We start from the raw sequence: 26591 nt of genomic DNA, 5'->3' as shown, positions 1-26591 counted from the left end.
GCCCACGTGGGACGCCCCGCCGCACGCACATGGTCCGGCCGGCGGCGCGGTGCGGCCTGGGAGAGTCGGAAGCGCGGCGAGGAGGCAGCGGCGGGCCCATGCAGGACGCGGAGAACGTGGCGGCGCCCGAGGCGGCCGAGGAGCGGGCCGAGCCCGGACAGCAGCAGCAGCCGCCGGCCGCCGAGCCGCCGCCAGGGGAGGAGCCGCCGCGGCCCACGGGGCTCGGCGCGCAGGAAGCGGTGGGCGGCGAGGACGAGGAGGCGGAGATCGGGCCCGGGCCCGAAGTGCCCGCCGAGCCCGCGGCCGAAGCCGACGACGAGGAGCAGGAGGAGGAGGAGGAAGCGGACGGCGCGACCCCCGACCCGTCCCGGTCCCCGTCCCCGCCGCCGCCCGAAGAGCCCCCCGGCCCGATCGCCGACGCGGCCCCGGGGGAGCAGGCCCGGGATGCGGCGGCCGAAGCCCGGTCCGACGGGGCGGGCGGGGAGCAGGGCGGCGGCGCGGCGGAGAACGGCGACGCGGACGAGCCCTCCTTCAGCGACCCCGAGGACTTCGTGGACGACGTGAGCGAGGAAGGTGAGGCGCCGGGCCGCCCCGATCCCGGGCCGGGTCCCCGGGCGCCTCGGGCGGGAGTCCGCGGGATGGGGCGGAGTGTCCTTCGTTCTCCACCCGGCGTCCCGCACGGAGGGAAGGGAAGGTTGGCGGCGATGTCCTGGGTCTCGTTTTCCCCGATAGAAGAGAGGGGTGCAGGGTGGAGACAACCCGGGGACCCGGCCGTTCCTGCACCCCGGTGTGCGTTTGAAGGGAGGGCGGGCGGCGTGCACTGTGCGGGGCGACGAGGGTCGAGCAGAGCAGGACGTGCACCACGTGCCGGGCGGGCTCCGGTGACACTGCTCGCTCACCTGCGGGTGTGGGTGTCCCGGGTGTCCGGCCACACCTGTCCCAGCTGAAACGGACGCGTCGCGGGCTCCTTAGTGGCGGGTGGGACGCGGTGGCAGAGCGTCTGCCCACAGAAAGGACCTTTCCGGGACAGTGACGGGCGCCCTCGCCCGGTTCCTGGGTGGGTGTCCCTGTGATCCCGGGGTGGGGGTGGGGGGGGACAGACCACCGTCCTGGTGGCGAGTGGTTATTTCAGACTCGCGTGCTGCTTGTAGCTTAACCTTGCTCTCCTTTTCTCTGTGATTCGACTTACAGACATGATTTCTGTTTTCTGCCTGGTAGGGCCCACCCAGCTCCTAGTGTGACAGTTGTCTGGTAGCTGATCTCACCGTATGTGCTTGCGTTTTGTCGTGAGCCGTTTGGAGGCTGCCAGCTTGCAGCACGTCTGTGGACTCCTGTGTATTGACCACATTATACAAAGGGGAGAGGAAGTAAACACTGCGGAGTAGCCAGGACTCCACCAAGGATGTAGGATATTGTCATGCTGAGATGTAGAGGTTTTTCTCCAGCTCCTGTGTCTGATCGCACAGTGGTGGAGACAGAATTATAAAGAATCTTCAAGTGAACAAGAAAGGTTAGGAAAACCAAGATGGGTAGAGCTGTCAACTTTAGAAGGGCCTTAGAGGGTTACCTGTTATCACTTACCGTGGCTACTTTTTTGCAAAGGAGGAAGACATCCTAGCATGAGAAGCAGGGAGGGCTCACAGCTGGTGCCGCCTGGGGAAGGGAATGTGTTCCTTTCCACCGAGGGGTTGCTGGGACCTCTTCTTCCCCAACCAGCATCCTTTTTGCCACACACAGTTTTATGTTTTAAAATGTGTTAGTTTTTTGGGGGTTTTTTGTTTTGTTTTTTTAATAATTGTTGTGTTGATTTTAGAGAGAAGGAGCGACAGGAACACAGATCTGTTCCTGTCTGTCCCCTGACAGGGGGTTAAACCCACAGCCTCTGTGCTCTGGGAAGATGCTCTGACCAACTGAGCCGTCCGGCCGGGGCTAGGAGCATTTTTTGAACAAGCCTGAATCACAGAAGATTTTCATGTAAAGTACGTCCAAGACTGCAGTGTGTGACAGTCAGGGGTGCCACTGCGGCACAAGGCCGGCCAGCCAGGCCGGGTGGTCACTGGGCAGACCTCGGGGTCATGTTCGTGCCACACTGACCTGTGAGGTTCCTTGTCCTAGCAGCGAAGGCTGAGCACGCCTTCAGTATTGTTGTGGTCAGGTGCTCAGGTGGCTTTTGTGTTTCATGTGAAGAACTGTCCCCTCTGCAGCGAGCAGAGTGACACCAAGGGTGCCAGCCCTCTCCTAGGTGCCGTGAGCCCCCAGCGCTGGGTCCCCAGCTGCCACCTGGCCTGGAGCTGCACGTCTGCATCACAGGCAGCCTTTCAGCCTGTTCTCAGCTGGCTTCCTGGTGCTCAGCCACAAGGGACAGGGTGTTAACTCAAAGTGTCTTCCGTTTTTGGCTTAGTAAATGCTATTTATATTTGCTATTTAGTTCTGAGAATTCCTTCTTTCTGTTTCTCCTGGAGCCAGATTGGGCCTTGGTGAGCCAGGAGTGGTGAGCGTGCCGGTGGCAGCGACGGGAGGGGTGGCGTGTGCCTGTCCTGTGTGGGGACAGCACCCCTCTCCTGGCTGTGGGCAGACGCTCACAGGACTCGTCTTCCCTTGAAGCACTTGAAGATTGTGGGGAGGAGTCCACAGTTTGTGTGTAAACCTTGTAAATTCAGATCAGGCTTAACAGGCCCCTTAATTGTACGGTAGGGGAGCTTTGAAAAGAGCCTGAGGATTTGACTCCTGTCTCCAGAGGGGGAGTCTCCATGGTGTGGCTCTCACCTGCCTCTTTCTCTTTCTCTCTCTGGACTCAGTTTTTGTTTCTTTGAAGTTTAAGTGGCAGTTCTCTTTTTTTGCTTGTTTTTTTTATTCATTTTAGAGAAGAGAGACAGAGAGATAGAAATGAGAGAGAGAAGAGGGGAGGAACAGGAAGCATCAACTCCTATATGTGCCTTGACTGGGCAAGCCCAGAGTTTTGAACCGGCAACCTCACCATTTCAGGTCGACGCTTTATCCACTGCGCCACCACAGGTCAGGCCATCAGTTTTTTGTTGAAATACCTTAGTTGTTCATTGATTGCTTTCTCATGTGTGCCTTGACCGGGGGCTTCAGCAGACAGAGGAACCCCTTGCTCGACCAGCAACCTTGGGTCCAAGCTGGTGAGCTTTTGCTCAAACCGGATGAGCCCGCGCTCAAGCTGGCGAGCTCGGGGTCTTGAACCTGGGTCCTCCGCTTCCCAGTCCGACGCTGTATCCACTGCACCACCGCCTGGTCAGGCTGGCAGTTCTCGTTTTAAGGTAACATTTTCTATATCACTTATGAAGAGTTGAAATTAATTAAACTAGTTTAGAATGGTGCATGCTTGTGGAAATTAAAGGACTCTCCTTCATGAAAGCCCTTTCAACTCAGAACACTTCAAACACAAAAGTGGAGAGAGTTCATCTTAACTTTTAAGAATGAAATGCAACAAAGAATATTTTCTGACATGTCCTAGGGGCATGTTGAGATTCTTAAAAGTATGAATGGAGTGACAATTGGGTTCTAGAACACCTAGGTGGACAGTAACAAGCCACTGTCCTCCAGCTGTGGCCTGGAGTGACCTGGCTCTCGCACCAGCTGACGGACTGATGCGGGCTCGTGTGTGCTTTGATGGCAGTTCTACAGGTGTCTTCCTAGCACCTGTGTTTCACAACTTTGTAGACAAGCTAACTAACTTGTACGGAAGTTATACAAAAGACAGGATTTGTTTCATCCTGTCTGATACTCTGATTTGACTTATAAATGCCCATCTCCTGCAGCCAGTCGGGCATTTCTGTTGGTGAAGGCCTGGGACAGGCCTCAGGTAGGGTAGCGGCCAGCAGGTAGCACTGAGTCGCCTGGACATGCCAGTCAGCCTCCAGCCTTCTTCCCTGACCTGTGTGGGTTCCTCCCATGTTTCTTATTTTGTAGTTCTTTTTATAGCTGTCTTCCCTGTTCTTTCTCTTGTTCTAGCCCACCATGTTATGGAAGGGATGCAGTTCTAAGAAGTTTGAGTACTTGAGATTTGGGTTCTGCAATTTCTTAAAAACAGATACATGGACAGATACATAAAAAGTGTTTGGGTGCAGTTATGAAAGTAATAGTTGACACGTTGCTTACTGTGTTTCAAGCCCTCTCCCAGTGTTTAAGGAGGTGATGTCTGTAAACGGCTGGGTCTCCCAACAACCCTGCAAGATACTTCACCCCATCCAAGACCCCATGGTCTGTGCACATGTATTCCCTCATCTCCGTGTTTAAATGCCCGTCTTAGCCCCATGTTGTCTTCATATGTGAAGATTGGGTAACAAGTTGTTTTGTCTTAAACTGACTGGGAAGAAATGCCTGGTGGCTGGTTTGCAGGGGTTTTTTATTATTCATTTAAAAATCTTCTGGCTTGACCAGGCAGTGGTGCAGTGGATAGAGCATCGGACTGGGATGCAGAGGATTCAGGTTCGAGACCCTGAGGTTGCCAGCTTGAGCGTGGGCTCATCTGGTTTGAGCAAAGCTCACCAGCTTGGACCCAAGGTCACTGGCTCGAGCAAGAAGTCACTCGGTCTGCTGTAGGCCCGCAGTCAAGGCACATATGAGAAAGCAATCAATGAACAACTAAGGTGTCGCAACAAAAAACTAATGATTGATCCTTCTCATCTCTCTCCGTTCCTGTCTGTCTGTCCCTGTCTATCCCTCTCTCTCTGTCTCTCTATTCCTGTAAAAAAAATAAAATTAAAATTAAAAATCTTCTGTTATTGCCAGGAACCTATTGACATACCCTGGCTGTCAGAGGGCGTGTGAACAGTGGGAAAACCTTTCTGATTCTCTCGGGGGTCAGTGTGGAGGCGAGCCAGGGCCATGACTCTTCACAGTGCACGCGTGCAGATGACGCTCGCTCTTCTCCTTGGAGCTGTGTTCAGTGGGCTGACTCGTGTGGGAGTGTGTTCTTGGGCAGTACGTCACTGGACAATCCTCTCACCCGGGCAGAGTTACTTGGAGATGTGTTCAGTGGGCTGACTCGTGGGGGAGTGTGTTCTTGGGCAGTACGTCACTGGACAATCCTCTCACCCGGGCAGAGTTACTTGGAGATGTGCTCAAGGACAGGCCACAGGAAGCGGACGGGATCGATTCGGTGATCGTGGTGGACAACGTGCCTCAGGTGGGACCCGACCGGCTGGAGAAGCTCAAGAATGTCATCCATAAGATCTTCTCCAAGTTTGGGAAAATCACAAACGACTTTTATCCGGAGGAGGACGGAAAGACCAAAGGGTGAGTGCCGCTCGTCCTGTTCTGTGCGTGTCTGTACCGTGTCACACCTGCGGCGGCCCCGTGGGGCAGGAGTGCTCTCGCTGGCCTCAGTGAAGCTCTGCGAAGTCCCTCGGTCCGGGGGCCGTCACACGGGGAGGGGCCATGCGGTGTGCTTCTGGATTAGGGTGTGTGCGTGGGCAGCTAGCGGCTTAAGAAATCAGAGCTCGGGGTTTGAATGTGATGTCAGAACCGCAAACGGTGCATCCTGGGTAAGGGACCATGGACCTGGAAGCCAGCAGAATATCGAGAAACTGTACATGTGGTGTTGTGTGGATTTTAAGATGTGCTTGCTTTTGTTTGTTTGAAGATTTTATTTATTGACTTGAGAGACACAGAAAGGGGCGGGGGAGTGGGAAGCATCAACTCTTAGTGGTAGCTTCTTGCATGAGCCTGGAGCGGGCAAGCCCGGGGCCTCCAGTGCAGCTCAGCGTTCCAGGTCAGTGCCTCACCCACTGTGCCCACAGGGCAGGCGAGGTGTGCTGCTCCCCCGCACCCCACATGTTAACATCTCTGAACTGGGGTGGGTTCCTGCAGTCTGGGTAACAGAATTGTGTCATTGCTTAATTAGCAGCTTTGTTTTTCTAGTATTACCTAAAATGGTGCATCTTTAAAAAATGGTAGCATAAAGTATATGCAGTCTGGAAGTTTGCTTTTAAACTTCCATATTGGGTCTTTTGTGTTGGCAAGTGTAATTCTGGTTCCTTCAGTTTTAGCGCGGTGGGTTCCACTCTATCGTATGGCACTTTGTTTCTGATTAGTCGACACATAGAAGTGTCACTGTTGCCTGCCTGCAGCCCGGGAGTGGAATTGTGGGCTGGTGTCTGATAGTGTCAGCTCCTGGCCAGGTGGTGAGCAGCTCGCACTCCAGCCGGCAGGAGCCAACAGCCCCGTGTGCTGCCCAGTCTTGTCCCTTCTCCAGGAACATTTCCTGTCAGTGTCCGCCTCTGAGAGGACAGGACTGAGAAGGTAATGTGTAGGGATGAGTTTGTATTCAGTTGGGTTTTTTAGGTTTCATTTATTCATTTTAGAGAGGAGAAAGAGAGAAATAGAGAAGGGGGAGGAGCAGGAAGTGTCAACTCCCATATGTGCCTTGACCAGGCAAGCCCAGGGTTTTGAACTGGCGACCTCAGCGTTCCAGGTCGATGCTTTATCCACTGCGCCACCACGGGTCAGGCTGTCTTCAGTTTTTAGAAACTACCTAGAATAGTTTAATTCCTGAAAAAGTGATCAGGTGCAGGTAATGCTCCTGACGATGTGTGTTTGGAGCTGGGAGGAAGGCTGCCTTGTGCGAGAGGAGAGCCTTGGCGGCATCGCCTGTGACAGGGCAGGTGCGTGACGTGGACGGCTCGTGACGTGGTGACGGCTTCGTTGAAATGACCGACACTGGACTTGCATAGTTTTACATGTGTGTGGTTTCCTAAGTCTGACATACACACATCCTGGAAACCATCCCAGTCGAGATCGTGGACACTGATGGACACCTCAGTCTGCGATTGTGGAGTGAGACACCGGGAGCTACAGGGTTTCGTTCACGGTTAGGGAACCGTGTGGGTGGCCTGACTGCCTGGGACAGGGCAGCACGGGTCCGCCTGCAGGGTCTCGTGTGTCGAGCACGACCACCCTCACTTGTGCCTCGGGTCTCAGCTGTGCGATGGCCTCTTCTTGCGTCAGGTACATTTTCCTGGAATACGCGTCTCCTGCCCACGCCCTGGACGCTGTGAAAAATGCCGACGGCTACAAGCTGGACAAGCAGCACACGTTCAGGGTCAACCTCTTCACCGACTTTGACAAGTGAGTTCAGACTCGGGCTGTGAGGACCTGGACGGCACCCTGCTGAATGGTCCAGCTGCCGGGGGCTGTGTTCCTGGACTGCGGGCGGCCCCCTTCTCTGGTCAGGCCACCACAGGACTGTGTCACGTCCCTGGCTCCTCACACCGGCCGGTAGCACCCCTGCTCTGGGGGGACAGGCAGGGTGGAGGATGCAGGTCCTGGGACAGTGTTGTGTTGTGACGGTGACGCCGGTGCCGTAGCGCTCACCTCGAACGTGTCGCGTGACCTGCGTTGAGTGGGGGCCGAGAGCCCCGGGGCCGGGCCACGCCGTGGTTGCCCTGGGTGTTGCAGTGCTGGACCATTTTTTCTCTTCCAGGTATATGACAATCAGTGACGAATGGGATATTCCAGAGAAACAGCCTTTCAAAGACTTGGTAGGTTGTATAAGAACTGTGTCTGAGTAGTGGAGAGAAATGATGGCTAACCTCTTGGCTTGAGGTGATGAATGCCTGGGGAGTTAGAGCTGCTGATGGGATTTATCAGGCTCTAACCGCACCGTCTGAGCAGGTTTTCTTTGGTGGACGTTAATGGCATCTGACACCCTCGCCTCTGGTTCTTCTCTAGGGAAACTTACGTTACTGGCTGGAGGAGGCCGAGTGCAGAGACCAGTACAGTGTGATATTTGAGAGTGGAGACCGCACTTCCATATTCTGGAATGACGTGAAGGACCCTGTCTCCATCGAAGAGAGAGCGGTGGGTGTCTGCTGCCCCGGGGGCGGGGCCCAGGCACACAGCAAGAGGGGGTTCGCTGTGGAGAGGAGTGTCCTCCTTCCAGCTTTGAGCCTGTCAGCGGGCAGGGGCGGGGCCCGGGGCACACAGCAAGAGGGGGTTCGCTGTGAGAGTAGCGTCCTCCTTCCATCTGTGAGCCTGTCAGCGGGCGTCGGCTTCCCTGCATCCCATGTGGAGGCCGCGGGTGAAGTCGGTCCGGGATGAGGGTGCGTGCGGGCTGCGTGCCGTCACGTTGACGTTGCCCTGGCCTTCTCCGCAGCGGTGGACGGAGACGTACGTGCGGTGGTCACCTAAAGGCACCTACCTGGCGACCTTTCATCAGCGAGGCATCGCTCTTTGGGGAGGAGAGAAGTTCAAACAGATCCAGAGATTCAGCCACCAGGGTGTTCAGCTCATTGACTTCTCACCTTGTGAACGGTAAGCCCTTGGGAAACACGGGCCTTCCACGGAGGATGCTGACGCCTCTCGCTCTGCAGCCGTCTCACACGGAGAGCTCGTGTGCGCTTCGCCGGCTCTCCAGTCACACTGGGTCCCGGCGCTCTGTGCTTTCCTCCCTTTAAATGCAGCGTCATTCCTTCACGTGGCGCTTGGGAGCGAGTTGAGGCTTCACGTCCCTTTCCACTGAGGCATCTCCCAGCACATGGGCAGCTGCGAACTCTAGGAAATTAAATACCACTCTGGGCTGGTCACTTGATCCAGTGACATCCTTGGTAAAATGTTTTTTCCCTTCAGTTTAGGATCTAGTCCAAGACGTGGGTTTTTTTTGTTTGTTTGTTTTTACAGAGACAGAGAGAGAGTCAGAAAGCGACAGGGACAGACAGGAACGGAGAGCGATGAGAAACATCAGTTCTTCATTGTGATTCCTTAGTTGTTCATTGATTGCTTTCTCATATGTGCCTTGACTGTGGGGCCACAGTGATCAAGCCAGTGACCTTGGGTTCAAGCTGGTGAGCTTTGCTCAAACCAGATGAGCCCGCGCTCAAGCTGGCGACCTTGGGGTCTCGAACCTGGGTCCTCCGCATCCTAGTCTGACACTCTATCCACTGCACCACCAACTGGTCAGGCTAGTCCAAAACGTGTTTTGCAGAACCTTCCTTCTGAGTGAAAGTCACTCCTGGACGGTGGGGGAGCATGAGCTAGAGGCCTTGGCCCCCCGCTCTGTAGCATCTGGTCTGCTCATGGCGTCACACCTGGGGCTCTCTCAGCCCAGACACACTGAGTTTCCTCCTGTTTCTGTGGGGCCCCTGTCCTTCAGTTCAGTGTCTAACTGTGCAGTCCAGTTCACTGTGGGACTCCATGGAGCCGTGTCACAGGCTCCTGAACTGGACCACTGTGCATGCTTTCTGTTGAACTTTTTACAAGCATCTCTAACACGTGGAGAACTAAAGAAGGCGCTATAGTAACATTCCTTCACTAATTACTTAGATTTAGTGCTTTCTTTTTTATTTATTTATTTTTTTTAATTTTTATTTTTATGTATTTTTCTAAAGTTGGAAACGGGGAGGCAGTCAGACAGACTCTCGCATGTGCCCGACCGGGATCCACTCGGCACGCCCACCAGGGGGTGATGCTCTGCCGCAACCGGAGCCATTCTAGCGCCTGAGGCAGAGGCCATGGAGCCATCCCCAGCGCCCGGGCCAACCTTGCTCCAATGGAGTCTCAGCTGCGGGAGGGGAAGAGAGAGACAGAGAGGAAGGCGCGGCGGAGGGGTGGAGAAGCAAATGGGCGCTTCTCCTGTGTGCCCTGGCCGGGAATCGAACCCAGGACTCCTGCACGCCAGGCTGATGCTCGACCACTGAGCCAACTGGCCAGGGTCTAGATTTATTACTTTCTTGTTGTGCTGTTGGCTTCAGATTTTTTCGGAGTGTTCTGAAGTAAATGACAGCCTTCCCCACAAGAGTGTAAGACAGCACCAGGTGGCCTGTAAACCACGTCACCTTGATGTGACTACTTCCCTGGGCGCTGTTTAATGTGCTGCTTTAATCCTTGTATTTCCTGTAAACAATAAGTGGTAGCTGATGGATTTTTTAGTTCTGACAAGTAGTTTATATATTATCATATTTGCAGTACTCAGTTTGCAACCACTGGCATCTGTAGTAAAGACCGCCGTACCCGTGCCGGCAGCAGAGGGTGTAAATAGGACCCGGCGAGACCCCTGCTGCCGGGCCGGGATGGCATGCAGGGTCAGGGTCGGGACGGCTCCTCCACCTCCTGTCCCCTGTGGACCGAGGCTTTGTCCCAGGGCTGGTTCTGAGCCGTGCTCTGAGTGGGGTGCCCATGGGCAAGCAGCCAGGGAAGCCTGGGGTTGGGGACCTGGGGTTGGGGACGTGCTGTCTGAGCAGCTGTGAGCCTGTCTCCTCAGCTTCCTGTGCCCGGAGTAACCCGAGGCCGGGGTCAGCCACTGCCCACAGAGGTGTGCTCCCCCCTCCCCCAGAGGATAGTAGAGTACACGGGGTTATAGGACACGTCTTTTCTGTTATAGGTACCTGGTGACTTTCAGCCCCCTGATGGACACACAGGACGACCCTCAAGCCATCATCATCTGGGATATCCTTACCGGGCAGAAGAAGAGAGGTTTTCACTGTGAGAGCTCAGCCCACTGGCCTATTTTCAAGTAAGGAGCCCGTGGGAGCCTGGTGACCTCTCGGTGGCCTGCTCGTTGGCAGAGCCTGGCACGAGTCTTCTTCTCCTCAGGTGGAGCCATGACGGCAAGTTCTTTGCCAGAATGACACTCGACACCCTCAGCATCTATGAGACTCCTGTGAGTGATCGCGTTCTTGGATGACTCGGGGTGCTGGTTCAGAGGGTGGGGCTGACGTGCAGAATGGAGGTGCTTGGGACCGTTGTGGGGGCTCGTGTCCTGGGTCTGGTTGTGCTCTGCCCGCCCCGTGCTGCTGCAGGGTTGGGGTGGAGAGGTGGCTGGGGAACGTGAACTCACCCTCTGCGCTCACACTGCCCCTCAGCAAGCTCATGTTGGCACCTCTGGTTGCCTCTTTGTAAAGACATGTGTGACTGAGACACTGGCCTGTCTGAGTCACTTGTGACCCTCGTTTTCCCGGCAGTCTATGGGTCTCTTGGACAAGAAGAGCTTGAAGATCTCGGGCATAAAGTAAGTCCCTGCAGGCCGCTCTTCCTGCTCCCCTCCCTCCCTCCCTCCCTCCCTCCCTCCCTCCGCGACACGGCTCCACACTGGGGAGCGCACCTGCTGCCAGCTGGGCTGCTTTTTCCTCCCCCGCACAGTGGAGCCAGAGACCCCACTCGGTGACGGGTGTGCGTGGCACTCGGGTGACCCTGCGATGGGTTCAGGTGGCCTTGGGCGAGTGGCACTCATCTGTCCGAGTGGTCAGTGTCTCCGCAGTGGGGTCCCCGCCCTGCGGGGGTGGGCACGTTTCCTATTCCTGCATTCTTCCAGCTTGGCCGTGTCACAGCTTATAACCCCTCAAAGTGGCACTCAGTTCTATTAGACATGGAAGTAAAGTTGGTCCTCACAGCATGAGCTCATGAGTGTCCTCACAGTACCCTCCTCCAGGGTGTTCACACGGCGCCACCGTCTTCTCTGTCCTGCCCTGTGGGTGGGTGTGGGGTTTCCCTCAGCTTCCGGGTGGGTCTTCAGAAATCACGGAGCCAGGCCCGTCAGCCTGAAAGTGGTGTTGTTACCTGCCCATAGCCACAGAGAGTGGTCAGGAGTAGGTTTGAATCCTGACTGACGGGCCGTGTGGCAGCAGGTGGCTTGTCAGCGTCTCTGTCCTCCCCAGCAGAGTGAGCTGAGGGTGACGTGAGCAGACGTAGTCCCCAGAGCGGCACCCAGCAGTGGACCCCGCTCCGGGTCAGCGGCGGGCTCTGTGCCGCGGTACGCCCTGGTGTGTGCACCGCTCGGCCAGTCCTCCTGTGACGTTTTCGGTTCTTTTTGTTCTGCAGAGACTTTTCTTGGTCTCCAGGTGGGAACATAATAGCCTTCTGGGTGCCTGAGGACAAGGACATTCCCGCGAGGGTCACCCTGATGCAGCTGCCCACCAGACAGGAGATCAGGGTGAGGAACCTGTTCAACGTCGTGGACTGCAAGCTGCACTGGCAGAAAAACGGAGACTATTTGTGTGTGAAAGTCGACAGGACCCCGAAAGGGACCCAGGTGAGTGCGGCCGCGCAGAGCATTCTCTGTGCACAGCTCCAGAGCGGCACCCTTTCTGTCTGGGCCGTGTTTGTGGATTTTTGGTTTGAACTTGTGGGTGGTTTTCAGCCCCACCTGATACAGACGTGGTTAGCTGGCGTGTCAATGGAGAGAGCCTGGTCACGTTCCCGCTGAGGAGTGTCATTTTCCCTGTGAAACTTGGGTGCCACGTTCACATAATTGAGCGTTAACCCTCGAAGAACACAAGTCTGAGCTGCTTAGTGGCCGGTCCACCTACACATGGGCTTCCCCCAGGAGGGACAGCGGCCCTCCCTGTCCCCGGTCTCATGTCTGCGGATTCAACCCGCTGCAGCTTGGAGGCAGGTGGGGCGGGGGGCTGGCTGCACACTGACTCACGCCGTTCTGTGTGAGGGGCTCAGCATCCGTGGTTTCAGTGTCCACAGGGCCTGGCCCCAGTCCCCTGGCACTGAGGGACGAGTCCGGCCCCGTTCTGGGGGGTCAGAAGTTGTCTGTGGATGTCAGACTGCGCAGGGTGTGAGGGGCTCAGCATCCGTGGTTTCAGTGTCCACAGGCCCTGGCCCCAGTCCCCTGGCACTGAGGGACGAGTCCGGCCCCGTTCTGGGGGTCAGAAGTTGTCTGTGGATGTCAGACTGCGCAGGGTGTGGCGCCCAACCCCTGCGCTGTTAGAGGGTCAGCTGTGCGATGGGGTCTCCAGCACACCCTCCTCTGGAGGGGAAAGGAATATGTTGTCTTCTTTGATTTTAAGCGCAAAGAATTGCCTGCTTGACCCAGTTCTGCGCCCAGGTTATTTTGTTTGCATCATACGATTTGTAACATATCTAAAAGATTACCTGATTTTCCCCTTAAATGGAAGTATTCCTTTTCCCTTTACAAAAGTATTTTTTGAGGTATATTCACATGTTAAACTCACCCGTTTAAAGCGTGCAGTTCGCAGAGTTGTGCGACAGCCACCAGTCTTAATTTCAGAACATTTCACTTCCCCGCCACCCCCACTCCCTTCCCTGCCGGCTCCCGACACCCACTGCTCTGCTCTCTCCTGTCGGGCTCTCCCTGCTCTGGACGTGGCATAGGAGTGGAATTGCAGTGTGGCCGCCTCTCCAGAGCGTGTCCGCCAGGCTCACCTCCTCTGCCACCATGTGGCTGTGCCCACACCATGTTGACCAGTCGTCCGCCTGTGGCTGTGGGGTTCTCCCGCCTTGGAGGTGTTGAGGAGGACCGATCGTCCCTTTGGTGGACCCCGGGAACTGCAGAAGTTTTGCTGGTGGGCGGCAGTGCGGGTCTGAGAACTACTGGGGGGTGGACGTGACTTCGGGGCAGCTCTTTCTGGTAGAGTCTGGGGGGAGGCCCGTCCAGTTCTCCCCCGACCGCCCCGTTCCTGCCTCCGTCAGCACCTGAGAGCTGGGTCGTGATGCGGGTGTCGTCGTGACCACTTCAGCTGTCCTTTGACTCAAGTCTCATGTTGTCAGTTTCCACAGTGTGACCCCTTCTATTTTTAACAGGGTGTCGTCACAAATTTTGAAATTTTCCGAATGAGGGAAAAACAAGTACCTGTTGACGTGGTTGAAATGAAAGGCAAGTCCCACTCGTGTCCTTCTGTAGTTGAGCGTCCTGTGTGCGCTTTACACTGGCCTGGGCAGAAGGCCAGGCCTCGGCCCTGACTCAGGAGCAGCCACGTGGCTCTGATACAGAGCATGTTTGTAAGTTTAGAGGGTATTGTCCTTTTCACCTCAGTCTTTTAACCTCCCAGCGACCAAGGGCAGGCGCCCCACCCTTCCCCAGCCCGGTGTCACTCACGGAGCAGAGGAGTGGGGCTCTAGCTGCCTTCTGCAGGCGAGCGTGTGTGGAGGGCAGGTCCTCACGCTTTCCCAGCCCGGTGTCACTCACGGAGCAGAGGAGCGGGGCTCTAGCTGCCTTCTGCAGGCGAGCATGTGTGGAGGGCAGCACCCCACGCTTCCCCAGCCCGGTGTCACTCACGGAGCAGAGGAGCGGGGCTCTAGCTGCCTTCTGCAGGCGAGCGTGTGTGGAGGGCAGGTCCTCACGCTTTCCCAGCCCGGTGTCACTCACGGAGCAGAGGAGCGGGGCTCTAGCTGCCTTCTGCAGGCGAGCGTGTGTGGAGGGCAGCGCCCCACGCTTTCCCAGCCCGGCGTCACTCACGGAGCAGAGGAGCGGGGCTCTAGCTGCCTTCTGCAGGCAAGCATGTGTGGAGGGCAGCGCCCCACGCAGTGTGTCACCACAGGAAGTGCTTGGCCCAGGACAGTGGGTCAGTGCTGCACGTCTGCCCCGAGACGGCAGAGTCAGCCTGTGTTCCCGTTCTGTGTCCCGTTTTGGTAGAGGGGGGAGGGGTGCAGGGACAGAGACAGGACACGTAAAACCTGGGACCCTGCCTGAGGAGGAGGCAGCCGCCACGAGCCGTGGGGAGTGTAGGGAGGACACGGCCCCAGGCCTCCAGGCGGGCCCCCACAGCCACAGCGGGCGGGACTGAGGGACGGGTGTTTCCACCGGGCGGGAGGACCGCCCAGGAGCCTGTGCAGTGGCGCGCTGCTGCAGACCCCGTGCTGTGCGCCTTGTTGCCGCCCGCCCTGGGTCCTTCGGCGCCCTTGGGACCGGGCGGTGCTGACAGGACCCTCTCCACTCTCCCGCCACAGAGCCCATCATCGCCTTCGCCTGGGAGCCGAACGGGAGCAAGTTCGCCGTGCTGCACGGCGAGGCCCCGCGCATCTCCGTGTCCTTCTACCACGTCAAGAGCAACGGGAAGATCGAGCTCATCAGTAGGTGGCCCCGCCCGGCTCGCGTCTCCTGGGGGGGCAGCGCGTGGTGGGGCCGGCTGCGCGGCCTGAGCCCTCGGCTGGAAGGTCCACTGTGGCTCATGTGGTTCACGGTGCGTCACGTCCATGGAGAGGCGGGGCCTCCATGGCTCCCTCACGCGCTAGTGTCTGTGCTTCAGCTTCCTGCTGCCCCTCTGCCTGGGCGCCCTGTCCCCCCTCGCTCTGCCCCCCTGGGAGGGCCTGGGGCTGTCCACCTGCCCTAGTGCTCAGCGCACAGTAGGTCTTCAGCAGACAGTGTGGTGTTGAACTAACAATTGTGACTTCTTAGCCTGTTTTTATGGGTGATTGAGTCAGTAAGACCTCTGGCCCCCACTTAGAGGTGGGGTTCACGCTGAGGCCACATCACCACATGCTCCTGGGGACCTTACGCAGGACTTACTACAAGGACCGTGTTATGTGTGCGCCCTAGGGACAATTCGTGTGCTTCTTCTTTTTTTTTTTTATTTTATTTTTTTTTTTTTTAAAGATTTTATTTATTCATTATAGAGAGGGGAGAGAGAGAGAGAGAAGGGGGGAGGAGCTGGAAGCATCAACTCCCATATGTGCCTTGACCAGGCAGGCCCAGGGTTTTGAACCGGCAACCTCAGCGTTTCCAGTTTGACACTTTATCCACTGCGCCACCACAGGTCAGGCGTGTGCTTCTTCTGAGATGGTTCTGTAGAGAATTTAGTTTCCACCTCCTCAGGCCCAGCAGCATCTGTGGGAGAATCGGTGGTCTGTCCATCACGAAACCGATTGTTACTGATCTCCTTTGGGAGCAGGTGGTTATCAGCAGCCAGCAGGTGGTCTTGCTGTGACTGGTCATGGAGACCGCTGTGCAGGTGCTCTGCCTCGTGAGCTCTGCGTCGCGCCTCTCTCACGTTGGGGGTCACGTGCTCCCACGCGGCCCTGGCCCGTCAGGCTTCACACGTTCACACACACACCCCGCACACGCACTCCTGTCCTCGGGTCTGACTTGGGGCAGCCACGTGGCTCTGATGCAGAGCATGTTTGTAAGTGTAGAGGGCATGCTGAGCTGGGAGCCCTGGGGGGCTGACTGCCCACCCTGGTCAGGTCCAGGCGGGAAGTGGGCAGTGAGGGTATTTGGAAGGAGGAGGATTTAACAGGTATTTATGAGCATGCATTTAAAACAGTGGTCCCCAACCTTTTTTGGGCCACGGACCAGTTTAATATCAGGAAATATTTTCACAGACCAACCTTTAGGGTGGGACGGATAAATGCACAAAATAAAATTATGCGACTGGCGTAAAAATGGTGGTTGTTTTTTTTTTTGTATTTTTCTGAAGTTGGAAACGGAGGCAGACAGACAGACTCCTGCATGTGCCCTACTGGGATCCACCCGGCGTGCCCACCAGGGGGCGATGCTCTGTTGCGACCAGAGCCACTCTAATGCCTGAGGCAGAGGCCATGGAGCCATCCCCAGCGCCCGGGCCATCTTTGCTCCAATGGAGCCTTGGCTGCGGGAGGGGAAGAGAGACAGAGAGGAAGGAGAGGGGGAGGAGTGGAGAAGCAGATGGGCGCTTCTCCTGTGTGCCCTGGCTGGGAATAGAACCCGGGACTTCTGCACGCCAAGCTGATGCTCTACCACTGAGCCAACCGGCCAGGGCCTAAAAATTGGTATTTTTAAATATAATTGTTGAACTTACTAGACAAGCATCAAGAGTGAGTCTTGGATGTAACAGGGAATCTGGTCATTTAAAAAAAAATAAAACATCGTTCAGACTTCAATAAAACGGAATTAATACTGTAAGTTATTTATTCTTTCTCTGCGTACTGGTACCAGATGGCCCATAGACCGGTACCGGTCCACGGTGTGGGGGTGGGGACCACTGATTTAAAGATGTGTGAGTCGAGGGAACATTGGGTTTAGGTGTCCGGGGGTCCCTGTGATGGTGTTTACTTTAAATGGATTCTTTTGTCTATTTGCCTTGTGAAGTAAGTTGATTTGAACATGAAATACTACTGAAAATGGTACTGTAGATAGCTTGGCCCTGGTTTTTTTTTTTTTCAGTGCTTAAGGGACGGGTTTCTGGTGGTTCTGCAGGCACGGTGCCTGGGTTGTGGCTACAGACCATCTGCAAGCTCACCCACTGGGCAGCGTGACCCCACCCCCAGTCCCTCAGGCGTGGCTGCATGCCGGCTCTAGAGCCTGCACGGCAACTTCTAACAGACGCTCTCTCTCCTTTCAGAAATGTTTGACAAGCAGCAGGCAAACACCATCTTCTGGAGCCCCCAGGGACAGTTTGTGGTGCTGGCTGGTCTGAGGAGGTGCGTGTCTGCTGTCTGACCCTGAGCGGCGCTCTGTGCGTCACTGCGCAGGCCCAAACCTAGGCCTGCGTCCCGTGCGCTGAGTTCTGAAGGGTGACACCACTGAGTCCTCGAGAACTTGAGTGTTGTCACATGGAAGGGTCGTCCCAGCTTTGGCTGGTGGGACAGATTGATGTTCAGTGTCTGCACCGTGCTCCCCGGACTTGGGCTGAGTCCAGGCAGAATGAAACAAGCACATGCCAGGCTCTCGGCACAGGCCCTGGAAGACGTGAGCCTGCCTTCCCCTCTGGGGGCGGGACCGCGCGGACGTAAGCGTGTGCGCCTGGCCCCTACGTAGCGGCCCTGCAGCACGCGGGGGGCGGCGAGGACCCTGCAGTGTCCTCCCTGTGCGCCCTGCTGCCTGTGCCCCGGCTCTCGGGGACACTCGCTGTGGTCGTGGAGGCTTGGCGTAGAGAGCCTGCCCTGTGAAACAGTGTAGCAGAGCCTGCCCTGTGAAACGGTGTAGCAGAGCCTGCCCTGTGAGACAGTGTAGCAGAGCCTGCCCTGTGAGACAGTGTAGCAGAGCCTGCCCTGTGAAACAGTGTAGCAGAGCCTGCCCTGTGAAACAGTGTAGCAGAGCCTGCCCTGTGAGACAGTGTAGCAGAGCCTGCCCTGTGAGACAGTGTAGCAGAGCCTGCCCTGTGAAACAGTGTAGCAGAGCCTGCCCTGTGAAACAGTGTAGCAGAGCCTGCCCTGTGAAACAGTGTAGCAGAGCCTGCCCTGTGAGACAGTGTAGCAGAGCCTGCCCTGTGAGACAGTGTAGCAGAGCCTGCCCTGTGAGACAGTGTAGCAGAGCCTGCCCTGTGAGACAGTGTAGCAGAGCCTGCCCTGTGAGACAGTGTAGCAGAGCCTGCCCTGTGAGACAGTGTAGCAGAGCCTGCCCTGTGAGACAGTGTAGCAGAGCCTGCCCTGTGAGACAGTGTAGCAGAGCCTGCCCTGTGAGACAGTGTAGCAGAGCCTGCCCTGTGAGACAGTGTAGCAGAGCCTGCCCTGTGAAACAGTGTAGCAGAGCCTGCCCTGTGAAACAGTGTAGCAGAGCCTGCCCTGTGAAACTGTAGCAGAGCCTGCCCTGTGAGACAGTGTAGCAGAGCCTGCCCTGTGAGACAGTGTAGCAGAGCCTGCCCTGTGAGACAGTGTAGCAGAGCCTGCCCTGTGAGACAGTGTAGCAGAGCCTGCCCTGTGAGACGGTGTAGCAGAGCCTGCCCTGTGAGACGGTGTAGCAGAGCCTGCCCTGTGAGACGGTGTAGCAGAGCCTGCCCTGTGAGACAGTGTAGCAGAGCCTGCCCTGTGAGACAGTGTAGCAGAGCCTGCCCTGTGAGACAGTGTAGCAGAGCCTGCCCTGTGAAACAATGTAGCAGACAGGGACGGTGCCGGACCCCACAACGTCCTTCTCTCTGCCGCGTCCACGGTAACGGCGAGGCAGCGCGTAGAGGGTGCCCTGGACCCTCCCCCAGGGCCCTCTGGGCGCAGGGACGCAGGAGAGCTGCGCATGGGGAGGCTCTGGTGAGGGCCGTCTGTCTGTCTGTCTCCCCAGCATGAATGGCGCCCTGGCATTTGTGGACACTTCAGACTGTACAGTCATGAACATCGCAGAGCACTACATGGCCTCCGACGTGGAGTGGGACCCGACCGGGCGTTACGTCATCACCTCTGTGTCCTGGTGGAGCCATAAGGTACAGGCACCCGTGTCTTCTCGTACCTGCAACACCGGGGTGCTGGGCTCTGGCAGACTCTGCCTCGGACGCGTGCCCGGCACAGCATCGCCTCCTTCCCTGGTCTCTGGGCACTGACGGCATCGCCTCCTTCCCCGGTCTCTGTGGGCACTGATGGCATCGCCTCCTTCCCCGGTCTCTGTGGGCACTGATGGCATCGCCTCCTTCCCCGGTCTCTGTGGGCACTGATGGCATCGCCTCCTTCCCTGGTCTCTGTGGGCACTGATGGCATCGCCTCCTTCCCCGGTCTCTGTGGGCACTGATGGCATCGCCTCCTTCCCCGGTCTCTGTGGGCACTGATGGCATTGCCTCCTTCCCCGGTCTCTGTGGGCACTGATGGCATCGCCTCCTTCCCCGGTCTCTCTGGGCACTGATGGCATCGCCTCCTTCCCCGGTCTCTCTGGGCACTGATGGCATCGCCTCCTTCCCCGGTCTCTGTGGGCACTGATGGCATTGCCTCCTTCCCTGGTCTCCTTGGGCACTGATGGCATCGCCTCCTTCCCCGGTCTCTGTGGGCACTGATGGCATCGCCTCCTTCCCCGGTCTCTGTGGGCACTGATGGCATTGCCTCCTTCCCCGGTCTCTGTGGGCACTGATGGCATCGCCTCCTTCCCCGGTCTCTGTGGGCACTGATGGCATCGCCTCCTTCCCCGGTCTCTGGGCACTGATGGCATCGCCTCCTTCCCCGGTCTCTGTGGGCACTGATGGCATCACCTCCTTCCCTGGTCTCTGGGCACTGATGGCATTGCCTCCTTCCCCGGTCTCTCTGGGCACTGATGGCATCGCCTCCTTCCCTGGTCTCTGGGCACTGATGGCATTGCCTCCTTCCCTGGTCTCTGTGGGCACTGATGGCATTGCCTCCTTCCCTGGTCTCTCTGGGCACTGATGGCATCGCCTCCTTCCCTGGTCTCTCTGGGCACTGACAGCATTGCCTCCTTCCCCGGTCTCTGTGGGCACTGATGGCATTGCCTCCTTCCCTGGTCTCTGGGCACTGATGGCATCACCTCCTTCCCCGGTCTCTGTGGGCACTGATGGCATCGCCTCCTTCCCCGGTCTCTGTGGGCACTGACGGCATCGCCTCCTTCCCTGGTCTCTCTGGGCACTGATGGCATCGCCTCCTTCCCTGGTCTCTGTGGGCACTGATGGCATCACCTCCTTCCCTGGTCTCTCTGGGCACTGATGGCATCACCTCCTTCCCCGGTCTCTGTGGGCACTGATGGCATCACCTCCTTCCCTGGTCTCTGGGCACTGATGGCATTGCCTCCTTCCCTGGTCTCTGGGCACTGATGGCATCGCCTCCTTCCCCGGTCTCTGTGGGCACTGACGGCATCGCCTCCTTCCCTGGTCTCTGTGGACACTGGAAGGTGGTGCTTCAGGCCCAGCCCCAGTTGCCTTGTGTATATGCTGCTCACCTCACGAGGGGCTACGTCCTGTAAATTTCGTGTCAGAAACGCCCACCAGACATCCTAGGCCAGCCTCACCCCCTGACACGTGCGCAGAACTCTCAGTGGCCCACAGCTGGCTGGTGTCACAAGAGGACCGTGCGCATAACGGTAGCCCTGGGAAGGACCCAGACATCAACACTGAAGTGTAATTTCCAGTGAGGGTGTGCTGCATTTGCAGCATCCTGAGTTGAGGTTCAATTCTGATCAGAGCACCTGAGGCAGCTGCCTTCTCCATGAGTAGTGGGTGGTCCCTGGTCGCGCTCCTGATAGACTGTGTCTTAGCCGCCATCACTGCAGTCACCAGAGCCCCTCGGAGTGGGGGTCACGTGCAGGTTCCCAGTCTAGAGCCCCCCCTTCAGGAATCCAGATCTCACTGCAGCGTGTGAGTGGCGTGCGCGTGGAAGGCGGGCAGGTCCTGCTTCCGCTCGTGTTCTCGCAGCACAGCGGCTCCTCCCGCGGCTCCTGTCTGGACCTCCGTTGTCCCATCGCCCAGCCGTGAGGTCGGCCTGAGCACGGTGTTTGGCGTCTGCTCTCCTGCAGGTGGACAATGCGTACTGGCTGTGGACCTTCCAAGGACGCCTCCTGCAGAAGAACAACAAAGACCGCTTCTGCCAGCTGCTGTGGAGGCCTCGGCCCCCCACCCTCCTGAGCCAGGATCAGATCAAGGTCTGTGTCCCGCGGGTTGAGGCGACGGGAGGGCGGGAAGGGGACGTGTGGGGACCCTTTGAAGAGGTGCCTGAGCAACAGCCGAATGGGTCAGAGTGTCTGGCACAGTCCCGGGTTTGCAGGGTGCTCAGGTCACGGCACCACCACAGCACCGTGCCAGGACAGTTTACACGGACCAGGGTCTGGGAGGACGTCCTGGTGGGGTTTACGTAAGCATGGGTGATCGTGCTGACGTGGTCAGGGTGTCGGGGTGAAACTGAGAGGCCAGGAAGTCCCAGGAACAGAGGCTGGTACCCCTGCTGAGACCCGCAGAGCAGTGCCCGGGACGTGCTTGCCCGAGGGCCGTGGTCTCTGACGCTGAGGGCATCCCTGCATGTGGGTTCCACTTGTGGTTTTTGCTTCAAATATTCAAATCCTGAATGACTTGTCTTTTGTTCAGCAAATTAAAAAAGACCTGAAGAAATACTCCAAGATCTTTGAACAGAAGGATCGATTGAGCCAGTCCAAAGCCTCAAAGGTCAGCCCTGTTCACGGACTGAGGGCTGTCACAGCCACCGTCCCTCCATCTGAGAAGGGCCAGCACCTGGCTGGGGTGTGGAAGGGCAGTGCAGTGGGAGAGCCGCTTCTCCGTGGAGGACGCTGTCTGCTGCCCGCTGGGCTGGCAGGGTCGGCCCTGGAACTCTGGGGCAGCTGGCCTTTCAGATGCAGAAGTTGGGGGTGGGGGCAGTTAGGGGAAGAAAAACGGGAACGCCCCACACTCCTGTCCTGACGCCCCATGTGTGGTTGCTGGTGACACAAGGTTTCCAGTTGGCTCAGCGCAGTCACAGTGGTGGCAATTGTCAGCTCTGTGACCCCAAGCTCCGTACTAGGAACTGGTGGAGAGGAGACGGACCATGATGGAGGACTTCCGGAAGTACCGGAAGATGGCTCAGGAACTCTACATGGAGCAGAAAAACGAGCGTCTGGAGTTGCGAGGAGGTAACTACGAGCCTGAGATACACTTTTAAAGCGTGTATCTGTCACGTTTTCCTCCTTTTCCATTTGTTAGTTTCCCAGATTCTTTTTTTTTTTTTTTTGTATTTTTCTGAAGCTGGAAACGGGGAGAGACAGTCAGACAGACTCCCGCATGCGCCCGACCGGGATCCACCCAGCACGCCCACCAGGGGGCGACGCTCTGCCCACCAGGGGGTGATGCTCTGCCCCTCCGGGGCGTCGCTCTGCCACGACCAGAGCCACTCTAGCGCCTGGGGCAGAGGCCAAGGAGCCATCCCCAGCGCCCGGGCCATCTTTGCTCCAATGGAGCCTCGGCTGCGGGAGGGGAAGAGAGAGACAGAGAGGAAGGAGAGGGGGAGGGGTGGAGAAGCAAATGGACGCTTCTCCTGTGTGCCCTGGCCGGGAATCGAACCTGGGTCCCCGGCACGCCAGGCCGACGCTCTACCGCTGAGCCAACCGGCCAGGGCCAAGTTTCCCAGATTCTTTAGTAAGTGTCAAATGTTTTAACAATTCTCAAAGTATCGAAGAATCGAAAGCGTCAAGTGTTTTAACGATTCTCAAAGTATCACAGACTCGCATTCCTCACTGCTGCCTCCTGGCTGGAGTGCGCGTGCCCCCGCCAAGGGCAGCAGCAGACCCCATCGGTGCCCTCCTCTTCCAGGCGTGGACACCGACGAGCTGGACAGCAACGTGGATGACTGGGAGGAGGAGACCATCGAGTTCTTTGTCACTGAGGAAATCATTCTCCTGGGCAGTCAGGACTGACCCCAGAGCACTGTGGTGAGGCTTCCCTGAGGCAGCGGCCACCACGCTGCTGTCTGAGAGGAAACAGGGGAAAGCCCAGTCTCACCTTCTCAGGGCTCGGAAGTCCTTGCGTGTGAACTGTGATGAGGAAAGGGCACCTCGACAGTCGGGCTGGGGCTCCAGGGGCAGGTGCCCTGCAGCAGGGCCTGGGTGTGGGGAAGGGCAGGGCCGAGGGGCCACACTTCTGGTCAGTCCCTGGCTGGGCTGAGAAGCCTTTGGAGTCAGGTCAGGTGTGGCGGGGAGCTCGCTGCTTCAGTGACAGGCGGACCTAGAGATTCTGCACCTCGGGCTGACGGGTGGGGCAGGAGTCCCTGGGTGTCCGGGTGGTGCTGCCCTGGGCAGGGGGTGACTTGTCCCCGGTGCCCCTCGGAGGCGCTCCCTGGGACCTGAGGGGCGGGGTGGCCGCCTGCCTGCGATGCCCCCGGCGTGGCTGGTTTGTTGCCAGTGCAGGAAAGTGAACCCGTGTCCCCCCTGCAGCGCCACCCTGTGCTGGAAGCGGGTCATCCTCTGCAGACAGCCCGAGGCGCTCCGGACTTCCCTGTGCTCCTGCTCTGGACTGACTGCCGGACGCCCGCCTCCAGAGTTGTGCCTTGAACCCCTGGTGTCCAGTCGAAGGCACTGCTTTCAACCTTGTCCCGTTTGGGTTTTTAAGTCAGATCACCAGTGTTTCACTGAGACTCCACCCCGTGCCGCAGGGCCGCCTCCTGCTGCTCCACCGAGGTGACCCCGCACGGCCTCCCTGTGGACAGACGCTTCTGTCTTGCGGTGGGGACCCCGGCCGGGGAGCAGTGCCCCTCCCGTGCCCCGGCGTGCTTGGGGCGCCGCAGTGCCTGGGCCCCGCGTCCGGTTGTGGCGGGGTCTCAGTGGCTGAGTGTGGAAATAAAGCAAACCTGTACGAACGAGTGTCTCTCTTCTCTTGAAACAGCAGCGGCCATGGTTTGGGGCCTCTCCTGCCCCGGCCGTAGCGGCCACTGCAGAGCCCAGCCTCCGTCACTGGCACATGCGGTGGGCGCGGCAGGGAGGACACACCCGTGTGGCTCTGTCCTGCGTGTCCAGCTGAGCTCAGGAAGGTGTGCATCGTCCATCAGCGCACTGTGTTCAGAGAGGACACCCGTGTGGCTCTGTCCTGCGTGTCCAGCTGAGCTCAGGAAGGTGTGCATCCGTCAGTGCAGTGTGTTCAGAGAGGACACACCCGTGTGGCTCTGTCCTGCGTGTCCAGCTGAGCTCAGGAAGGTGCATCGTCAGTGCAGTGTGTTCAGAGAGGACACACCCGTGTGACTCTGTCCTGCGTGTCCAGCTGAGCTCAGGAAGGTGCATCGTCGGTGCAGTGTGTTCAGAGAGGACACACCCGTGTGGCTCTGTCCTGCGTGTCCAGCTGAGCTCAGGAAGGTGTGCATCCGTCAGTGCAGTGTGTTCAGAGAGGACACACCCGTGTGGCTCTGTCCTGCGTGTCCAGCTGAGCTCAGGAAGGTGCATCGTCGGTCAGTGCAGTGTGTTCAGGGAGGACACACCCGTGTGGCTCTGTCCTGCGTGTCCAGCTGAGCTCAGGAAGGTGCATCGTCAGTGCAGTGTGTTCAGAGAGGACACCCGTGTGGCTCTGTCCTGCGTGTCCAGCTGAGCTCAGGGAGGTGCATCGTCGGTGCAGTGTGTTCAGAGAGGACACCCGTGTGGCTCTGTCCTGCGTGTCCAGCTGAGCTCAGGGAGGTGCGTCGTCAGTGCAGTGTGTTCAGAGAGGACACACCCGTGTGGCTCTGTCCTGCGTGTCCAGCTGAGCTCAGGAAGGTGCATCGTCAGTGCAGTGTGTTCAGAGAGGACACACCCGTGTGGCTCTGTCCTGCGTGTCCAGCTGAGCTCAGGAAGGTGTGCATCGTCAGTGCAGTGTGTTCAGAGAGGACACACCCGTGTGGCTCTGTCCTGCGTGTCCAGCTGAGCTCAGGAAGGTGTGCATCCGTCAGTGCAGTGTGTTCAGAGAGGACACACCCGTGTGGCTCTGTCCTGCGTGTCCAGCTGAGCTCAGGAAGGTGCATCGTCGGTGCAGTGTGTTCAGAGAGGACACACCCGTGTGGCTCTGTCCTGCGTGTCCAGCTGAGCTCAGGAAGGTGCATCGTCGGTGCAGTGTGTTCAGAGAGGACACACCCGTGTGGCTCTGTCCTGCGTGTCCAGCTGAGCTCAGGAAGGTGCGTCGTCGGTGCAGTGTGTTCAGAGAGGACACCCGTGTGGCTCTGTCCTGCGTGTCCAGCTGAGCTCAGGGAGGTGCATCGTCGGTGCAGTGTGTTCAGAGAGGACACCCGTGTGGCTCTGTCCTGCGTGTCCAGCTGAGCTCAGGGAGGTGCGTCGTCAGTGCAGTGTGTTCAGAGAGGACACACCCGTGTGGCTCTGTCCTGCGTGTCCAGCTGAGCTCAGGGAGGTGCATCGTCGGTGCAGTGTGTTCAGAGAGGACACCCGTGTGGCTCTGTCCTGCGTGTCCAGCTGAGCTCAGGGAGGTGCGTCGTCGGTGCAGTGTGTTCAGAGAGGACACACCCGTGTGGCTCTGTCCTGCGTGTCCAGCTGAGCTCAGGAAGGTGCATCGTCGGTGCAGTGTGTTCAGAGAGGACACACCCGTGTGGCTCTGTCCTGCGTGTCCAGCTGAGCTCAGGAAGGTGCATCGTCGGTGCAGTGTGTTCAGAGAGGACACACCCGTGTGGCTCTGTCCTGCGTGTCCAGCTGAGCTCAGGAAGGTGCGTCGTCGGTGCAGTGTGTTCAGACTCTGCGCTCACTCCCTCACTGTCGAGGCTCCTGTCAGCCTGCAGGCCTGTTGAGTTGTCACCTTAGCTGCTACTTGGTGGTCCTCCAGCCAGTTCTCTTCCCCACTGAAGGGGTGAGCAGAGCCGTGGGGTCCAGGCCCGTGTGCGTCACTGTCACATTGCAGCCTCACCTCCTGGAACCCAAAGCTTGGTTTTTACAAAGCAGGGAGGCAGGGACAGGCACTCGGATTCACAGCTGCGCTGCCTGCAAGCGTCCGACAGGCTCTGTGTCAGGAGCCACAGCCCCACGTGGGGCAGAAGACATGCCTGCCCGGGTGGTTGGGGCAGCCTGGGCCACCCTGGTCTGCCCAGCACAGCTCATCCCTCAGACGTGCAGCCAGCTCCCAGCCTGCTCAGTGCGGGCACCGCTGTGCCGTTCTCGAGCCGGGGGTCAGCTGTGCCGTTCTCGAGCCTGGGGTCAGCTGTGTCGTTCTCGCTTGTGTTCTGCCGGCCAGCCTGTCCGTGCATGGGTCACGGTCACTCTTGTCCCTCCTGCTGTTCAGACCTGTGTGCCATAGCCCAGTGAGCAGGAAAACGCACACGGTTCTGTCATCAACAGATCCTCGACCGCTTGCACGCTAACTTGTCACGATTTCAGTGTGCTGGTTGTGATTGTTTTCTATAATTTGTAAATAAAAAACTTACAGAAACCCTGCTTGCTCTAGCTCTCCTCTGCTGTGGAATGGGTTTCCCAGGACCAGCCCTTTGTAGAGGCATTTCCTGACCATTGTGGGGGCAGCAGGAGGCCTGGGCTCTCCAGGAAGGTCCTGGTAGGTCAGAGGCTGGAGCTTTGGAGGGCGGGGCCGCAGCTGGGAAGCTCTGGCGGTCAGGCCAGAGGCCATGGGCACACCCAGCACCACCCTGCCTGAGACCACCAAACTCGTGCACGGTCTCTGCTGCCAGGCCGGCCAGCCTGGAGCACCAGGGGTGACCTGAGTCCACAGACCCAACCCCTGTCACCTGTATCCAAGTGTGGGCTGTCACCAGGGACACTGCATATCTGGCACGCGGCTGCTGCCTGCCCTGCAGGTGCAGTGGTGCCCGAG

General features: G+C 58.0%; 1 protein-coding gene across 1 annotated transcript; it reads left to right on the top strand.

The window, feature by feature from the left end:
* The first annotated feature begins 39 nt into the window (after positions 1–39).
* Positions 40–23661, top strand: EIF3B (eukaryotic translation initiation factor 3 subunit B). Its single transcript, XM_066344268.1, has 19 exons — positions 40–573; positions 5070–5262; positions 6973–7092; positions 7448–7505; positions 7696–7824; positions 8120–8277; positions 10343–10474; positions 10555–10621; positions 10923–10969; positions 11779–11989; positions 13510–13582; positions 14656–14778; positions 17025–17103; positions 18677–18815; positions 20840–20965; positions 21405–21482; positions 21835–21943; positions 22620–22738; positions 23240–23661. The coding sequence occupies exons 1-18, from the start codon at positions 99–101 to the stop codon at positions 22721–22723; spliced, it is 2421 nt and encodes an 806-aa protein (XP_066200365.1). The 5' UTR covers positions 40–98; the 3' UTR covers positions 22724–22738; positions 23240–23661.
* The last annotated feature ends 2930 nt before the right edge of the window (positions 23662–26591 follow it).

The sequence above is a fragment of the Saccopteryx leptura genome, chromosome 6, assembly GCF_036850995.1.
Source record: "Saccopteryx leptura isolate mSacLep1 chromosome 6, mSacLep1_pri_phased_curated, whole genome shotgun sequence".
Lineage (NCBI taxonomy): Eukaryota > Metazoa > Chordata > Mammalia > Chiroptera > Emballonuridae > Saccopteryx > Saccopteryx leptura.
This window is presented reverse-complemented; position numbering and strand designations above follow the sequence as displayed.